The 16447-nt window shown below is 42.0% G+C and overlaps 1 protein-coding gene across 5 annotated transcripts in view; it reads right to left on the bottom strand.

The window, feature by feature from the left end:
* Positions 1 to 3934: 3934 nt before the first annotated feature.
* vti1a (vesicle transport through interaction with t-SNAREs 1A) overlaps positions 3935 to 16447 on the bottom strand; it is a 128253-nt gene continuing 115740 nt past the window's right edge. For 2 of the 5 annotated variants that reach the window (XM_061707852.1, XM_061707853.1), the window contains exon 9: positions 3935 to 8816. Coding sequence is in view for 2 of the 5 variants with exons in the window: in XM_061707850.1 (XP_061563834.1) it covers positions 8723 to 8816 (94 nt within the window). In the remaining 3 variants the exon portion in view is untranslated. The remainder of the gene's footprint in view (positions 8817 to 16447) is intronic. The other 3 variants (XM_061707850.1, XM_061707851.1, XM_061707854.1) reach the window with 2 other exon arrangements.

The following is a 16447-nucleotide window of genomic DNA, read 5'->3' as shown; positions in this document are numbered from 1 at the left end:
AGGATTTTGTTCTATCAGTCTAGTCTGTTTACACAATTTGCAAAAGATAAATGCATTGGGTTTCAAAGTATGGCCAGACATTTCATCTAGTTTGAGGACTCTGATTTATAATCAGTGGCTTAACAATAAGATTTAGAGTGATTTTCTGTTGTTTCAGATATAACAGGAGTCAAATGAATATGTTTCAAAGACCCAAGTGCTAAAACTGCGTGTTGGCGAGCAGAAACTTTTCTTTTTTGTCTCCCCCTCTCTCTGGAGTTGGGTGGGTGAGTTCAGCATTTTGATCCTAGAGTGTAATTGACCGTCTCCGTGTTTGGAGAACTGCTGCGGGATTGAAGCTCGATCAATCACCTTTCTCTGGACCGTCCGGCCATTTTACATGTGACTGAGTCTGAGCTGCTTAATGACGGGAACAGCGACGAGAAAGAGCATGAAAAGTTATCACAACACTCACAATAACCCTGGATTTGATGTTGGTTTATGATTTTCTAAGGAATATTTATTATCAGTGTACCTTAAAAAAAAAAAGAAAACAGATTTTAGAGCCTGTTTTTTTTTTTTTTTTTTTTAATTTACACCAGCAGTTAAAATGATTTAGTCCTCACTAAATTTCTCTGTGAAAAAAAAAAAAAAAAAAATATCATCATCTGAAGCAACTCTGTGCAATGTGCTGTTCTCAGTTGGGTCAACCTTTGTGGTTCACTTTAACAAGCATACCAGGAGAATAATTAATATGTTTTGACACCCTCCTACGTTTGGTCAAAGGAAGGCCTATGGGCCAACGGTGTTGTTGGCTTATTTAGCATAAAATGAGTGCATTCATACCCAGAGACTCAATTATTTTACAAATAGTTTGGTTGACACTGCAGGTTACAAGAGGCTGCTGACTTTGAAGACTTTAGCCAGAGGCAATGCTTATTTTGGCACTAATATTGAATAATGGTATGGCACAGATTACCTGAAATCACAAGGTCTGTTCAAAACGCTTTAAAAACTGCCTTTGTCATTATATAAATGTCACAAATATAAATTATGTGTACCAATTCATGGACTATGATGCTGTTTCGCATTGCAATCTTTTTCAAAATATTGACTCGGTTTGTTTTTTTCTCTTTAAATTGCAGGAAGAATAATAGTCATCTGTGTCAAACGCCATCAATGAATCTAAATGTCTATAACGACCTCTATGATTTTTGTTCAGCCTTACCTCTCTGTCAGCTCTTTGCTCTTCCTGCGTAGATCCAGACGATTCTCTTTACCCATAATCCCTCTCCTGACTCCTTCCCCTTTCCCCTCACCTGATTAGAATTTCTGCTGTGGCCTCTGGGATTAGATGATTTCAGCATATTTTATTTAACTGCTTTTGTAAGCCCTAATATTCAGCAGCTGTGATCTATGGCTGAATTACAATTTTCAGGGTCAAGGAGGGACTTGGATGTGGAAAAGGGGTGGGTACACTGCGGTGGTAGAGGAAGAGTTTGGAAGCGTGTATGTGGAGGTGGTGGTGGTGGTGGTGGTCGGGGGAGAAGAGGCTAGTGATGGAAAAAGGAATAAACAGAGAGAAACAGGAAAGGAAGAATCTTGTGAGTTGCCTTTAAATATGAATGAGAAAATGGGTAATCCCAGAGTCGCAGCATGAAAAGAGGGAAAATCAATAAGACCTCTCAGCTCACTTGGGCCCTCATAAGTCCTTGAGATGAACAAAAAGTTGTGCATTTTGTTGCCACAACCATACGTCTCAATAGAGACGTGTGTTTGTGTTTTTCCCTGACTGCTTAGTGCCTGTGTTGCAGGTTTTATGAGCAGTATAGGCAGAAGGTGTTTCAAGGAGAGCTTAGTTCGTAATTTGGTCAGCTTATCTGAGTAAACGAGACTTGCTTTAACAAACTGAACTTGATCCAGTTAGTACACCACAGTACTGAGTATTTAACTTAGCCTTAAAGTCTATCTTCAAATGATCAAAGAAAAAAAAAAGAAAAAACAAGGATTCTCTCATGTGTTGCAGGACACAAGTGTGGGATTTTTATGAGCTAGGAGCATATAACAAGACATCACACAGCTTCAGTAACCTTTGGACTCTTGATTCAATTGACCCCACGCATCGGCTGCAGCAGGTCCCCTCTTAAGAATCCAATTCTACTTCCTGGCCTACATGGAGAAAACTGACCAGAGAGCTCTGGGATTGGCAGCCTTCTGATGAATATTTAATTGCCACCAATCTTCTGAGGCACAGGTTGCATGGGTTGGGGGGGGGGGGGGGGGGGGGGGGGGAGTAGGTTGCAGGATGTATTTGTGCCCTTTTCTGCCAGACAATGCACCGCACATCTCCAACTATCCACTCCTCCTGCCTATCCCAAAGCACAGGCTGCCTTGTGGCTAAGTAGTACACCTCATTTGGTTCATGCATGCATCCATCCATCCATCGGGTTCCTCAGTGCTCTCATGTAAAGCGATGCTCACCTCCCCCCTTCCCCAGTTCATTAGCGAGCTCCTCAGTATCCTGTCATGGTGGATGTGCTCCATCAAAGCTGATCGACTCCCCGTTTTTCCAGAAAGATGTCGCGGGTTATCACTGCATGCTCAGATCTCCAGCTACGGGAGGAGCATGACTGGCAGGCCGTCTTTTGAACACAGTGATTCCTCCACTGATGCCTCCCAGTTGGAAATTTAGAATCGTGTCTGCTAAGAAACCATATGCAAAGTAAATTACTGTACAGGGGTGAGCACAGCTAAACCCTCTCCTCTCAGAACGTCCAGGACACTCGCTGCCTCCCGGGCACCCATCCTTACTTTTCTATCATTTGTCTTTTTAAAATGGACAGCCAACTAAGGAGAAGCTTTACAAGACGAAACCAAGTCTAACATTGGACACCTCTTTTTCTTCTTTTTAAAAACAGATCTACTTGGACACAACCAAGTAAAAAGTATTTATGAAGTAAAGAGTTTAAATCAAAAGGGTGAAGGGCATGCGAACACTGACAAAACATAAATGTGTAAAAGAAAAGGGCGGGGGGGGCTGGGGGGGGGGGGGGTTATCATGAACAGTTCCAATGTCTTCATCTCCACATTATTATGCAAATAGAATTGCTGGTTACAACGTGATGTCTTTGTAGTGGTAAAGTGTTAATTTCAGTTCAAAGGCTGTGGCAGTTTTCTACAGGGAGCTGGATCATGTATGACGGATATGAGGGATGAGCAGGAAGGGAGTGGGGTTGGGGGGGGGTTGGTGGATGCTAAGTGGTTTGGTTTGGCCTGGCAAAGTCGAGCTATGTTAACCCCGAGCCGTTCTGCCGCCTCCAAGGCCAGATATCTTCAGCTATAGGCCACGGGGATGATGTTAGTGTCCAAGCGTTAGCGATTTTAACCCCCAACGCCTTTTCCAGAGGTCGCCAGTCGCCAAGTGCTGAAGCTGGATATGCACAGAGGTGTCAAAAGTATTCACATTCATTACTCAGGTAGAAGTATAGATACTAGAGTTTAAAAATACTCCTGTAGAAGTTGAAGTATCAACTCAAGTTTTTTACTCAAGTAAAAGTATAAAGTACTGGTTTCAAAACTACTTAAAGTATAAAAGTAAAAGTAATGTAAGGGGGAAAAAAGCCATTAAGGACAAAAGCCATTGAAAATGAATGTATCTTAGTATAATGCAAATATATTAAAGAAGCATATATGTGTACTATTGAGCATTAACATGTGTTTCAGAGAGCAGGAGATATGATGACTAGTTGCCTATAAGTATTGTAATGGTGCAAAAAGTCAAAGTTCAGAGGCATGTTATCATTTATCCTAACCTTTATTGGAATGTACATCCAAGTTTAGTTGCAGGAATCTGAGGGAACGGATGTAAGAACAAAACTGGACAAGAACATCTGAAACAACCACAACCAAATTCACTCTATCCGGATGGAGCAATTTAACTGGATAGTTTTTTTTAAAGGCCGGAATGAAATAGAGTAACAAGGCTGTTTTTAAAATGTAAGGAGTAAAAAGTACAGATAATTGCGTGAAAATGTAAGGAGTAAAAGTAGAAAGTCGTCTGAAAAATAATTACTCCAGTGAAGTATAGATAACCAAAATTTCTACTTAAGTAAGGTAACAAAGTATTTGTACTTCGTTACTTGACACCTCTGGATATGCAAGTTATGACATGGCATCTTGGTTACTGCAATTCAGAACTGCTTTAATCACAGATATTGAACAACACAGAAACTGACAGAGATCACACAAGTCAAGTTTAGTGCAGATTAGAATCTCACTGGTCCACCTGAAGAGAACAAGATGAACCGGTGAAACCTAGACAACAGGACAAATGAGTCGTACAGATTTAACAGATGGACTTGAATATGCACGGACGGTCCAGCATTTCCCCCGTTCTCCAAGCACTCCGGCACCATTTCAACTACAGGGTGGGGTGGGGGGGGCACATCATTTACACACAAGCGCACAGACATCCATGTATGGATTCCTGCACACTGTGGCTTCCTGAAATAATGGCGGCCATTGTCATTTCATCTTAAGCAAACCGCAATAAAATGGCTAATGGTGCTGACGGGGCGACAGAAAAGTCAGATAAAGGGCTGATGGGAGAAAGAGAGCCATTCTGCTGGGACTGGTGGCATGTACAAATGGAGAACATGGCTCCTTTTCAAACGGCCATACACTAGATTGTGTGTGTGTGCGCGTGTGTTCTCTTAATGGGGCACCATACGTGCAGCGTTGTGCTTTCACTGAATCAAACAGAAGAATACTCATTGTAGTTCTCAAACAGCGTCATTGTGTTTGTTTCTTTCTGGGTTAGCCGTTGTTGCAGGGCCTCCTTTAATATACATGTGCGGTGGTTTGTGTGTGTGTGTGGCGGATGACGGCATGTGGACACTCCTGAAGATGAAGCGCCTACCCTCCTGTTGCGATCCCACCACTGGTGCCGTTTATCCAGTTTAAGGCCCGCCCCGCACGGGAACAGCCCGCTCAAACAAACGCTTGTCACAATCCCTTGTTGTCTTAAAAGGCAGACAAACATCTGGCTTTTTGTAATGGCGGCGCATCACAGAGGCTCCTTGTTGAAGAGTCTTCCATTTCTATGTTTTCTGTAGACCTTGTGGAAAGGACCAGAGAGTGTGGTGCTGCTGAGCTTCCTTGGAAGCGGGGCATCGTTATGGAGACGGCCTGATGCAGGGCCGTATTCATTATCTGGAATATCATTTACACTATAAAATAAAAGAACCACTATTTGTGTGACAACATAAATAGAGAGGATGTTTTTTTTTTTTAGCTGTCACAGGGCATCCAGGTTGAGGATATGTCTGGAAAAACAAAAATAGGGACGCTGAACAACTAAATTGTCTCCTAGGCAAATGGGAGGAAACATAAATAGCTTCAAAATCACTTCTCAGACATAAAAAGAAATTAATCGCTCCTCTGTCTTTATCATCCCCCCCTTCCTCGTCCCGCCTGGTGTCTGTATGGAAGACATAGCTCCAGTCACTTAAGGAGGGTTAACACCCTTCTAAATTAAATATTAAGAGGTGTCTGTACCTGCTGCTATTGTTGCCCCTTGGAATAAGATATAACCTATTTTTGACAAGTTTTCATTCTCAGCCTACTGCGATGAGACGCTCGTCGAAAACTAAATCAGCAAATTTAAGGAGTAATAGTGAGTTGTATGTGTGTGTGAGGGCTGTGTGTGTGTGTGTGTGTGTGTTGGGGGGAGGGGGGGCACACTGATGAATAATCTAGTTCATATTCCAATGACACCCACTGCTTAGAGAGAAAAGGATGGAGAAAGGAGAACTAGAAAAAAAAAATGGAGGATGCACGAAGGAAGGGATGACAAAAAGTGAGGAGGGGGGGAAAGAGAGGGAAGAGGATAAAGGGAAGAGGAAAAAAAAGGAGAAAAGGAGACAGAGAGGAGAGATGATAGCCAACGTCTGCCATGGTATCACATGACAGTGCTCCTGTTTAAATAATAAAACAGAACGGGGGCTCTAAACAAATCGTTATCTCCCCACCTCCATACATCCGTCTTTTTCTCTGACCCCCCCCCCCACTCCCAACCTGCCTCTCCCCTCTTATAAAAACTTGTTTTAATGCCATTTCTTAATGAACATAATAGCTCGGCGGTAATAATGAAAAGAAAATAAAAACATCTAAAAATGCGGAGGGGCCCTCTGAGGTGTCGCCGGCGCTCAATTATTTCCTTGTCAAGTGGGTCTGTTTTTAATGAGGCCCTGTGGGACTGACGTCTGTCAGTCAGCCCTGACTTTTTGACACCATTACAACTTCAAATAGAAGCCGCCGCCACGCTGCCTTCCACCGCTCGCTCGCTCGCTCGCTACTGCTCCGCTCGTCTGACAGGCTGGGAGGGAGAGGAGAGGAGAGGAGGGGAGGGGAGGACGGGCAGGAGGAGAGAAAGGTGGCAGGAGAGGTAGAGAGGGAAGGAACGGGGGAGCGGCAGGGATGGGGAGGCAGAGAAAGACGGAGAACACTTCAGGCAGGCTGCACATGCGGGCAGACACACACGGCGCACTTTGACTGGGTGAAAGCGCCGTCACCGACGGTCATTACCAGATGAGGTTTGTCAAGCTGCCAGGGAATGGAACCCCCCCCTCCGCCCTGGCACCCCCCACCTACGCCCTTCCTTATTCACTTCCTTCCTTTTCTCTTCTCTTTTCTTCCTGCACTTTTTCATTATTCCTTGACTTTAATGATAAGTCTTGGTGGGCCGGCCCCGCGTGGGACAGTCGGAGCCACACTATTTTGTTGGCCATTAATTTGAGGCTTTGAAGCCGGTGACGGCGCAGCGGCTGGCGAGGGCCTGTGAAATGGTGGCCGACAGGGGAGGTACTTTGGAAGTGTGTGCGTGCACGTGTGTGTATTGTGTATGCGTGTGTTTTTCGGGGGCGGGAGGGGACGACTCCCCAGTACCGTCGAAAATGAAGACTATGGCCCTGAAACAGAATAGCAAATGTGCTTAGTGGGAACCGACACACCAACCACATGAGACAGATGCGCACTCCAGTGCATGTACTGTACGTGTGTGTGTGTGTGTGTGTGTGTGTGTGTGTGTGTGTGCGCTTCCGGCTCACTGAGCATTACTATTCAAACCATACTATATCTAACTTCAGAAAAACTCTCCAAATATGCTCTTAAATTTAGATCTTCCAAGACTCCCTGAAGAATTACACAGCAGTTCAACACTTCAAGTGTATCACAACGTCAGTCTGCATACAGGCAAACATAGAAACGGGGACTGTGTCATGATCGTCAGAACTTGACGTGGAAAATATAGAACAAACATTAAAAGCTCTAAAACAAGTTAGATACATTTATAGAAGAAGAACAAGAAAAAAACAAAGTAAAAGAAAACTAGAAATCCACACATTTCGCTTGGTCCTGGTGTGCAGTCTGCATCAGGCAACAGCCAAACTGTAAATAATGTCAACATTAAACATCTTAAAATGTACACTTCTAACATATATATTTTAACTGGAAATTTAATTTATAAATAAAAAGAAACAGATTCACATGAATTGAAAGCCCAAAAGCTATACATGATGTCTATTATTATGTTAGTACATACAGTATGATGCCTATAATCTTTACAATGACAGTTAAAAGGTCCATAGGAATGAGTTATGATGTGTGACTGAGGAGTGCAATGTAGCATATGTGGATACTGAATATGTTAATATAATGTCAGATAAAGTTTTCCATGTATTGTATTGGTCAAGATTGGGGTCAGTTCCCTTTTGCCTTAAAAATGTCATCAAATACTTTATTTCTTTCAAATTCTCTTAAAAATACCCATATTTGTTCCTCAATGCAAATGTTGCGAAGAAGCAGCCTCCTTTAATTAAAACAAACAATACTTTCATCCTGACTGAACAAACCAAAGTTGAACTGACCTCAACCTTTTTAATGTGCATACTCTCTTTTTCGAGGCAGCGCCGTGCGTCTATTTTGGGATCTGCTGGACTTTTTAAAGGGGGAGCGTGAACGGCATATCTTATCTGAAGGCACTGTCCTGCTGTGTAGGGGCTACATGAAGAACAGCTGAATCATTTAGTTACAGAAGCTCGCACATACTTCAGTATGCATGTCTCCTTTTGGTGTCAGTGGGAGCCCCCCTCCATCCCCCTCCTCAGCCCACCACTGTCACTCATGCAAACACAGATGAGAGGAACTCAGTTACTCTGTCTTTCATGCATGCAAATACACCTTGAAAGACACTTGGACCCCCTCTAATAAAGAAGAAAGAAAAAAAAATCCCACCCAGTGAGAATCAGCGTTTTGTTACAGAAAAAAATGACCAAGGTGTATTCACCTGGGGACACACTGGACTGCAGATCTACACTCAGAACAACACCAAGTTTCAATAATCATAAAAACACCCCATCTTTGCCCGCTGGAGATGTAAGAAAGAGCCTGACAGAGAGATGACTAAACCAAGAGGAGGAGGAAAAAAGAGAGAAAAGAAGGAGAAAGGGAAGTGCAAAGTGGGGAAACAAGGTAGAGATGGAAAGAAAGAGAAAGAAACAGCAAAGGAACGTGAAATGAGGAAAAAAAAAAAAGCTCCTTGTCAGGCTCTGGAAACAGTGATTCATGAGGACCATTTGTCCTAATTACAGCAGAACAACGCTTTCGTCGCTATTAATCACATGTGTGTGTGTTTGTATTTGTGTTGGGAGGGAGGGGGGCGGAACGTGTGTGCGCACGCTGGAGATCAGTGGCCTCGCAGATTGAAATAGATGGCTAGGATGATAGTGAGAAGGATGACGGCTCCGAGGACGAAGATCAGGATACGATTCTGGATGATCCTGCAGAGGAGAAACAGACAGCGAAAGAGAGAAGTCAGGTGAGGTTCACAAGAGTCTTACTGCGTCTGCAGAGAGCAGTAAACACATAAAACAGTCACATGTTTATGCGTAAACTAAATGACCAGCCATTAGCTGAGGGCTTATCCTGTTTAATAGTTACCATGAGGTCTGACTACCTGGTATTTAATGGTATAAAGTCACTGGCGTCTGGGTGTAAAACACACACGTAATACGTCTGATAAAACATATTCATATCAGACACACAACAATCTGATTAGGCATATACAGTTGTTGTAAAAACGGCAAACTGATGAGTGTCACGTCACATGCGCACTTCCAAAACAGAGAAAAACACGCATAAACAAGTGTGACAGACAAACATATACACGCAGACAAGAGGCTTTAAAACTTTATATGTGCAATAAAGGGGAAAAAGTGGCTCACTCGTTTCCGGGAGGTAATAAAACTGCTGAATTACTGATGGAATTTGCCATAAAACAAGTCAATCTTTTGCACATTTAAATTTTCCCACTTCGACAAGAGCAGGCTTTGAACCAAAGAAATAAAAAAAGATGACAATGTGGAGACTTGTTTGTGTGTGTGCGTGTGTCAAATTCTCAAGTTTGTATGAACACACAAAGTCCCGTTCGCACAAATGCACATTCCAAAACCCTCCGTTGCCTCTGACAAATGAGAGAATTATCACATTTGCTGACATGTGGAGGGGTGGAGGAGAGGTCGTGCAGTGGGGCACTGTCCACTTCTCTAAGCAGGAGATGAATAGCCCATGCCATGGCCATTTATCACCGGGGAGGGTTGGGTGTCTCGCTGGCTGCTCGGTCACCCCGCTACCCTCTAAAGTACAAGTCTGAACGACACGGCAGTTGAACTTGCGGCCCTCTCCTCCGGATCCGACTTGCAATAGCCCACAACTAGCCACTTAGCCTAAAGCCACTGCTGGAGGACGGGATGGCAAAAACGCAGCACTGCACGGTGTTGTTATGTCTCACAGGAGTGTTTATGCTTACATCTTTGTATACACTTTTCTGCAGAAATGTGTTTACTTTAGAGCTCCTCTGCAGTGAGGACACTCCAACCACGTATAAGACAAACAGTTTTACTCACAGCAGTTAGATAAAATGCAGATCATGTTGTTCCGAACTAAAACCTACAACGGATCTACATGGACCTCATTTTAGCAATAAGATGAACTGTGGCAGTAACACCAGAGAGCTCATTACAACTACTGCTTGTATGTAGGTATGCTTTATGAGTAAACAGTTTAGCCTTGAATAAATGCATACATAATTATTTATATGAAACATTTTAAAATCCCATAGCGGTGATGGGATTTCCCCCCCCCCCTGATACCACAAGTCATGTCTTAAAACCATGCTGAAGCTTTATCTGGTGCACACGCACGCACGCACGCACACGCACGCACGCACACACACGCGCACGCACACACACACGCGCACACACACACACACACACACACACACACGCACGCACGCACGCACGCACGCACGCGCATGCACGCGCGCGCACACACACACACACACACACACAGGAAACAATTTCTCTGTTCTGATGAGGAGTGAAGAAGAAACCGGGAGGCTGTGATAGGTCAGACTCATCCCATCGTTTGGATGGAGCCGGTCTGATTGGCTGCAGCCAGCTGGGGAGGAGATCCCATTGAAACACTAATCAGGGCATGCTTAGCAAGGCCACATCTCCCCCATTTATTGACATTCATTATTTACAATGATTATTTATCCCAGCCAAATACCCAGAGGAGCGTGTGTGTGTGTGTGTGTGTGTGTGTGTGTGTGTGTGTGTGTGTGTGTGTGTGTGTGTGTGTGTGTGTGTTAAGTGCACTGGAAGGAGCTAGCTTGCTTTGTGTTGTTTGTTAATTTTTCTGCTGGGAAATAAAAAGGGGAGGGTGACGAGAGTCCTGCTGGGGAAATGTGCAGGAAGTTAACTCTACTCATGTAGAAGAGACGTGGATGAGAGTGCATAAAAACTATAAAACTAGTATGATATAGCAGCAAAATACAGAATAACTTCAACACTTCAAGTGTTGAAGCTGTACATAATATGATAGAGCTTAAATTAAAGATTGGAGCACACATTTAAAAAGATAACCCGTAAAACGTACATCATATTTTGACCCTAAGGAATTCTGTGTACAGCGATCTAGGCAAATGCATTCATGAGTGTAATATAAAACAGCTTATCAGTGCAATGCACATGGTGTTTTAAGTAACTGGTAATAATGAAAACAGGACATTTCCTCCTGCAGCAGTTTCACACTTTACCAGCAAAAAAACAGCAAACAAAGGAAGTACAATCTGTATGTCAGGAAGCTCGGCAGGGTTACAGGTATTACAGAGTAACGGATGAGGACTCGCACTCGACTTGCACTTGACGGTGGTAGTGTTTGGGAATTTAAGGTGACCAGTTACATGATTAGATTGACTAGCATTAAATCCTGGTTCTTGAGAAATGCCTTTTCCCACTCCAACTCTTGTAGCAACTCTAAAAAGGCGAAGTCAATGCCCCACATTTCATTTGAAAATGTGCAACATAATAAGAAATGTATAGATGAATGTCAGCTTTTTTTGAAGCGCTGCAGGCAACAGATACCCACTTCTTTCAACTCTGCAGCGCTGTTCACTAGTTTGTACTTTGAACCAGATTACAGATGTTTACAGACAGCAAGGAAACAGAAAATCTGCATTTTTGATGAACGAGACTTCACTGTTTTTAAAGTTATATTCTAATATGATGTGTGAACTGTACACCACTTTGTGTGTCTTCAGTCATCTATGCAGGAGTTGCTGGGCAGTAAACCAGAACAATAATATTGTGATCTGGTACGTTATTTCAGTGTCTGCTTTGCTTGCAAAGAAGCCATGTTGTCCAAACATTAAGCTTTTATCGTGGACGTTTTGATGCCGAGCCTTAATCAAGTTATTTGCAATGTGTAAAACAGTAATGTGTAAAAACTCAGACCGAAAGAGCAAGTAAACTGCAAGTAAACTAAATGCAAAGAAAGACGTTCGATGGTAAAGTATCTTTTAAAGAAATCTCATTGGTTTAACTTGCTTCTTTAGCTTCACAGGTGTGTTTGTAGCTCCACCCACAAGCTCCAGGTGACGACCCTGTTGCCTGATAAGAGTGATGCAAGAGTCCATTATTAAGTATTTAACGGGTAACAATGTGTACCTCATTTAGTATTATTATTATTTTATTATGTCAATACATATTGTCATAAAAGCTTGTTAAGAATTCTTCAACAGAAGTTAGGATGGTTAGGATGCATTAGGAGTTTAGGATGCGCGAGGAGGTTAGGATGTGTTAATGTGTGATATTGCAGCTAAAATTTCAAGGTTAGGTAGGAGATCTTTTTCTGAAGCAGGTTTAGATACACCTGAAAGTCTCTTCGCAAACTACGAACAATTAATCAAATTTTAATTAAATAATTAATTAAAAATTAAATTAAAAATATAAACCACGTGTAGAAGTGACAGGGCTTTAAAAAGCAATTAGGGGAGTAAAAACCACATTTTGAATCCTGTCCTGACAAACTTACCAACAATCCTTGATAACACTTACAAAATAACGAACCAAATATAATCATTTGAATTATCTTCATACTTCTCTGACAATCTTTTTCAGTCACCTCTGGCTTTTAACAGTGCATGATCAACCATTTTTGGCTAACTATTTTAAAATAATTCCAATAAAATTGGACACACTGGCCATCACCCTGTAGACCATATTCTTCCGTTCAGGTCACCGAGACTCGCTGCCCTGCATGTGTTAGATGTTTCCTCACTCCAACACACGTGACTCCAACTAATAGATCATTAACAGACTCGCTCTTGACGACAAGCTGATGGAGTTCAGCTTAAATGAATCAGGTGTGTTGGAGCGGAGAAACATCTCAAACATGCGGGGCAGTGAGTCCCGAGGACCCGGACTGAAGAACACTGGCGCAGACTACGCACACATCTGAACCCATAAACGAACTGAAAGGTATTAGCCCGTCAAAATTAACAATTCATCTTAATGTTTCCACCATTTGACAGAATTGTTTTATCCTTTACTCTTGGCCTCTTCATCTTTTTCATAAATCTTCAATTGTGGACAACAAAGAAAGGCAAAAACTCCCAACATTAATAGCAATTATTTATCTTGAAATGAAGAGACAACTAAAGTGTTATAAAAGTGACGGCCTTAATCAGCATCTATTTGAAAGTCGCCTATTTTGGTTTTTAATAAAACGTGGTGGCATGGTGCAGAATACCCCCACTATGATCTCCAGGTATTTTCCCTTTCCACGATGCCTGCCAATAGGAGTGCAGCGTGTGGGCCGTTCTGTTTGCTCCTGATGATCCTTCAACTACCACATTACTGGATGGGAACACACAGATACTGTATACACAAATGATATAAGGAACAGAGACAGAGAGGGTGCAAAAGGCTTTGCAATGGGTAAATAATAAGGCAAGTGTGAAGGTCGGAAATGGACAATAAAGCAGAAGGAAATATTTTTTCTTTTTAAAGAAAAAACAAGAAAGAGTGAAAGAGAAGTAAAGAGAGAGGAGACGGAGAGAGACAGACCAAGAGATGGAGGAAAAGAGAGAAAGGTCCGTTTACCCGAAGAGGCAAAGCTGGAAGAGAGGCTCCTCGGAGACAGATGAAAATAATGAGGACTTTTCTGTCAGGAAAGATTTACAAAATCGTACCAGTGTTATTAAAATTTAAAATCTTCCTTTTTTCCCCCTTTTTTCTCCCCTCCAAACCTCTTACTCCCTCCTTCTCTTCCTTTGCCTGTTTTTTCCCCCTCCTCTTTCAGCAGCACAGCCTTATTACCAGCTCTAATGAGCACCGGGATACACCTCAGCTGTGTGTGTGTGTGTGTGTGTGTGTGTGTGTGTGTGTGTGTGTGTGTGTGTGTGAGAGCGAGCACACGTGTGTGTTGCGGTCCAAGTCCCTGGTGCCAGCCTCATCACCACCCCAGATTCCCCAGCTCCTTCAATCACATGCATGTGTATACACTCGCATAAAACACACAAGGGAAGACACACAGATACACTTGTACGCCCTGCTTTTGGTGGCTCTCAGAGGTGGATGGTCACGCACACACACACCTTTCACACAGAAGGATAACACCCCAAACCCAAAACAAAAACAATCTTAGTGAGACAGACATAAGCAGACGCGTCCAAGCCACCATCAAACACACACACATACAAACACAAACACACACACACACACCTCACTACAAGCAAACTTAGCTTCAGAGTAACATCTCTCAGGTCCTCCCTTAACCCTCCTCTTTCCACAAGTAGACCAATAAAATAAAAATCAATGGCTGTCTGAGCCATTCTGGCTCTCCTCCTTCCAAACCCTGGGAATATACGGCATGGGAGAGGAGGAGGGGAGAAATAGGGAAGGAGGGAAGGATCAATGTGTTCACAAATGGTTTGATTGATGGACAAGGAGGTGGAGCACTGGCGGGGGTAAATCTAAGAAATGCCTCGACTTGCTAACACAAACTAATTCAAATAAATGTTTCATTGTAGCAGAATATGCGCTCCCTCATATGCACACACGGTTGCCTTTTCCTTTTTTTTTTTTTTTTTTTTTTATCTGGAGCTAAGACACACACACACATGCAACATAAAAGCCACATATCACACAGGCCTATCTTTTGTTTTTTGCCCAAAACCACTCCAGTTTGATGGAAAAGAGGGGAAGACTATGCAACACTTCAAACAAACTAATGGAGAGAGGAAGAGTGAGACAGAGAGGTTCACTCTGCTGTACAATCATAATGACCCGCCCCGTTTACCGGACAAATCTGATCCCGCCATGTTTGCTCAGATTACTGCCCCCCAGGGGGTCCTGAAGGTAAACGAGCACCTCTGAAATATGTGTGCATGTGTCAGGACACACACACACACACACACACACACACACACACACACACACACACACACACACACACACACACACACACACACACACACACACACACACACACACACACACACACACACACACACACACACACACACACACACACACACACACACACACACACACACACACACACACACACACACGGTTGGAGCAGGTCTTTAATTGGAAGCTGTTTACTGTAATTACTTAAAAAAGACCCCAACACCATGTAATTCCCTCAGGAATAATAACATTTAAGGGCTTGACAGCACCAACACTTACATTTATTATTACATTTAGTTTATTGTATAGTAAATATGGAGGTTATTAGTTTATTATCATATATGGTTATGTTATACAGCATTTTTACGACTTAATGCTTTCTTTCAGGCAATAATAAAAAAAGAGAAAAAAAGTTGTCAATGTATTTAAGTAAAATGCAGACTTGGTGACTGATATCATAGATGAAGACCTCAAATTATCAATATTATAATACAAGTGTGTAAGCAGAACAATCGCTTTGCGGCCATTGAATCTTAGTTGATACAATGAGGGTGAGACGATTAACTGGAGAAGAATGACTTAAAACACAAAGTTTTGTCAGAATTCCGCTCCCAAAAGTTTTTTTTCTTTTTTTACCCTTACTATATTTGATCATTTGAATGTTTATTGTGAAGCGCTCAGAAGCAGAGCTATTAATGTATAATAACCATCTAAAATCTTACCCCTAGTCAACAAATGCAAGACCAAAAAGGTTGAAAAATCACTACGTAAAGCACCTTGTGCTGCATTTTTATGCATGGAAAGTGCTATACAAATAAAATTTAATTTGATTTGATTAAATTGCTAATTTATTTCATTTCTCACATTTTAACAGCGTGTTATATTATCCATTGTGTAAAACTAAAATGAAACTCAACTAATTGTTCTGGAGTAGTATTACTATATTTTTCGCCCTGTAACGTAGTGAATTCAAACTCAAAAGCAAGAAAAAAATGGATATACTCAAGTATGCAGTATTTAAATTGTACTGAACTACATTAAAATGATCCCGGAGAGGCTGTAGCTCCCCATGACGACAGGTTCAAATACTACTGAGTGTGAATGGATTACATCATACACTGTATGACCAAAAGAATAAAAAATAAATAAATAAAATAAAATAATAAAAAATTAAATTATATTTTTTACTATGTAAAATTTCCAAAAATGTCTTTCCTGCACAAATTTTTTATTTTATTTTTTATTTTTTTTTAATTGCTGAGTTTCACCAGCTGCAGTAAAACCAGATAACAACACTGCCCCCACAGATGGGTGCACCCCCTCTGTACTCATTCAACAACATGACCCATTTCTTTTGATCTGGAGTCCAATCTTTGTGCGCCCTAGCAAACTGAAATATTGTTTTTAATAGATTAAAATCACTAATATGTGATTTTCTTAGACCGTAACAGCTTTTCAGACCCAATGCATTAACTTCACTTTGGAAGAGACCAATAACTTTACTTTTCTGAAACAGCAGCATCTTTTACTGAGGATGTGTCTTCTTCAGGAGTGAAGTTCACTGCATCGGTTAAATAAGTAGTGAGCTGAAACATAACGACTCTTCCAATGGGAAGCTCTTGTCTACTAACAAAACACTGCTTACTCTGTACTCT

Source organism: Cololabis saira, chromosome 19 (assembly GCF_033807715.1).
Source record: "Cololabis saira isolate AMF1-May2022 chromosome 19, fColSai1.1, whole genome shotgun sequence".
Taxonomy (NCBI): domain Eukaryota; kingdom Metazoa; phylum Chordata; class Actinopteri; order Beloniformes; family Belonidae; genus Cololabis; species Cololabis saira.
This window is presented reverse-complemented; position numbering and strand designations above follow the sequence as displayed.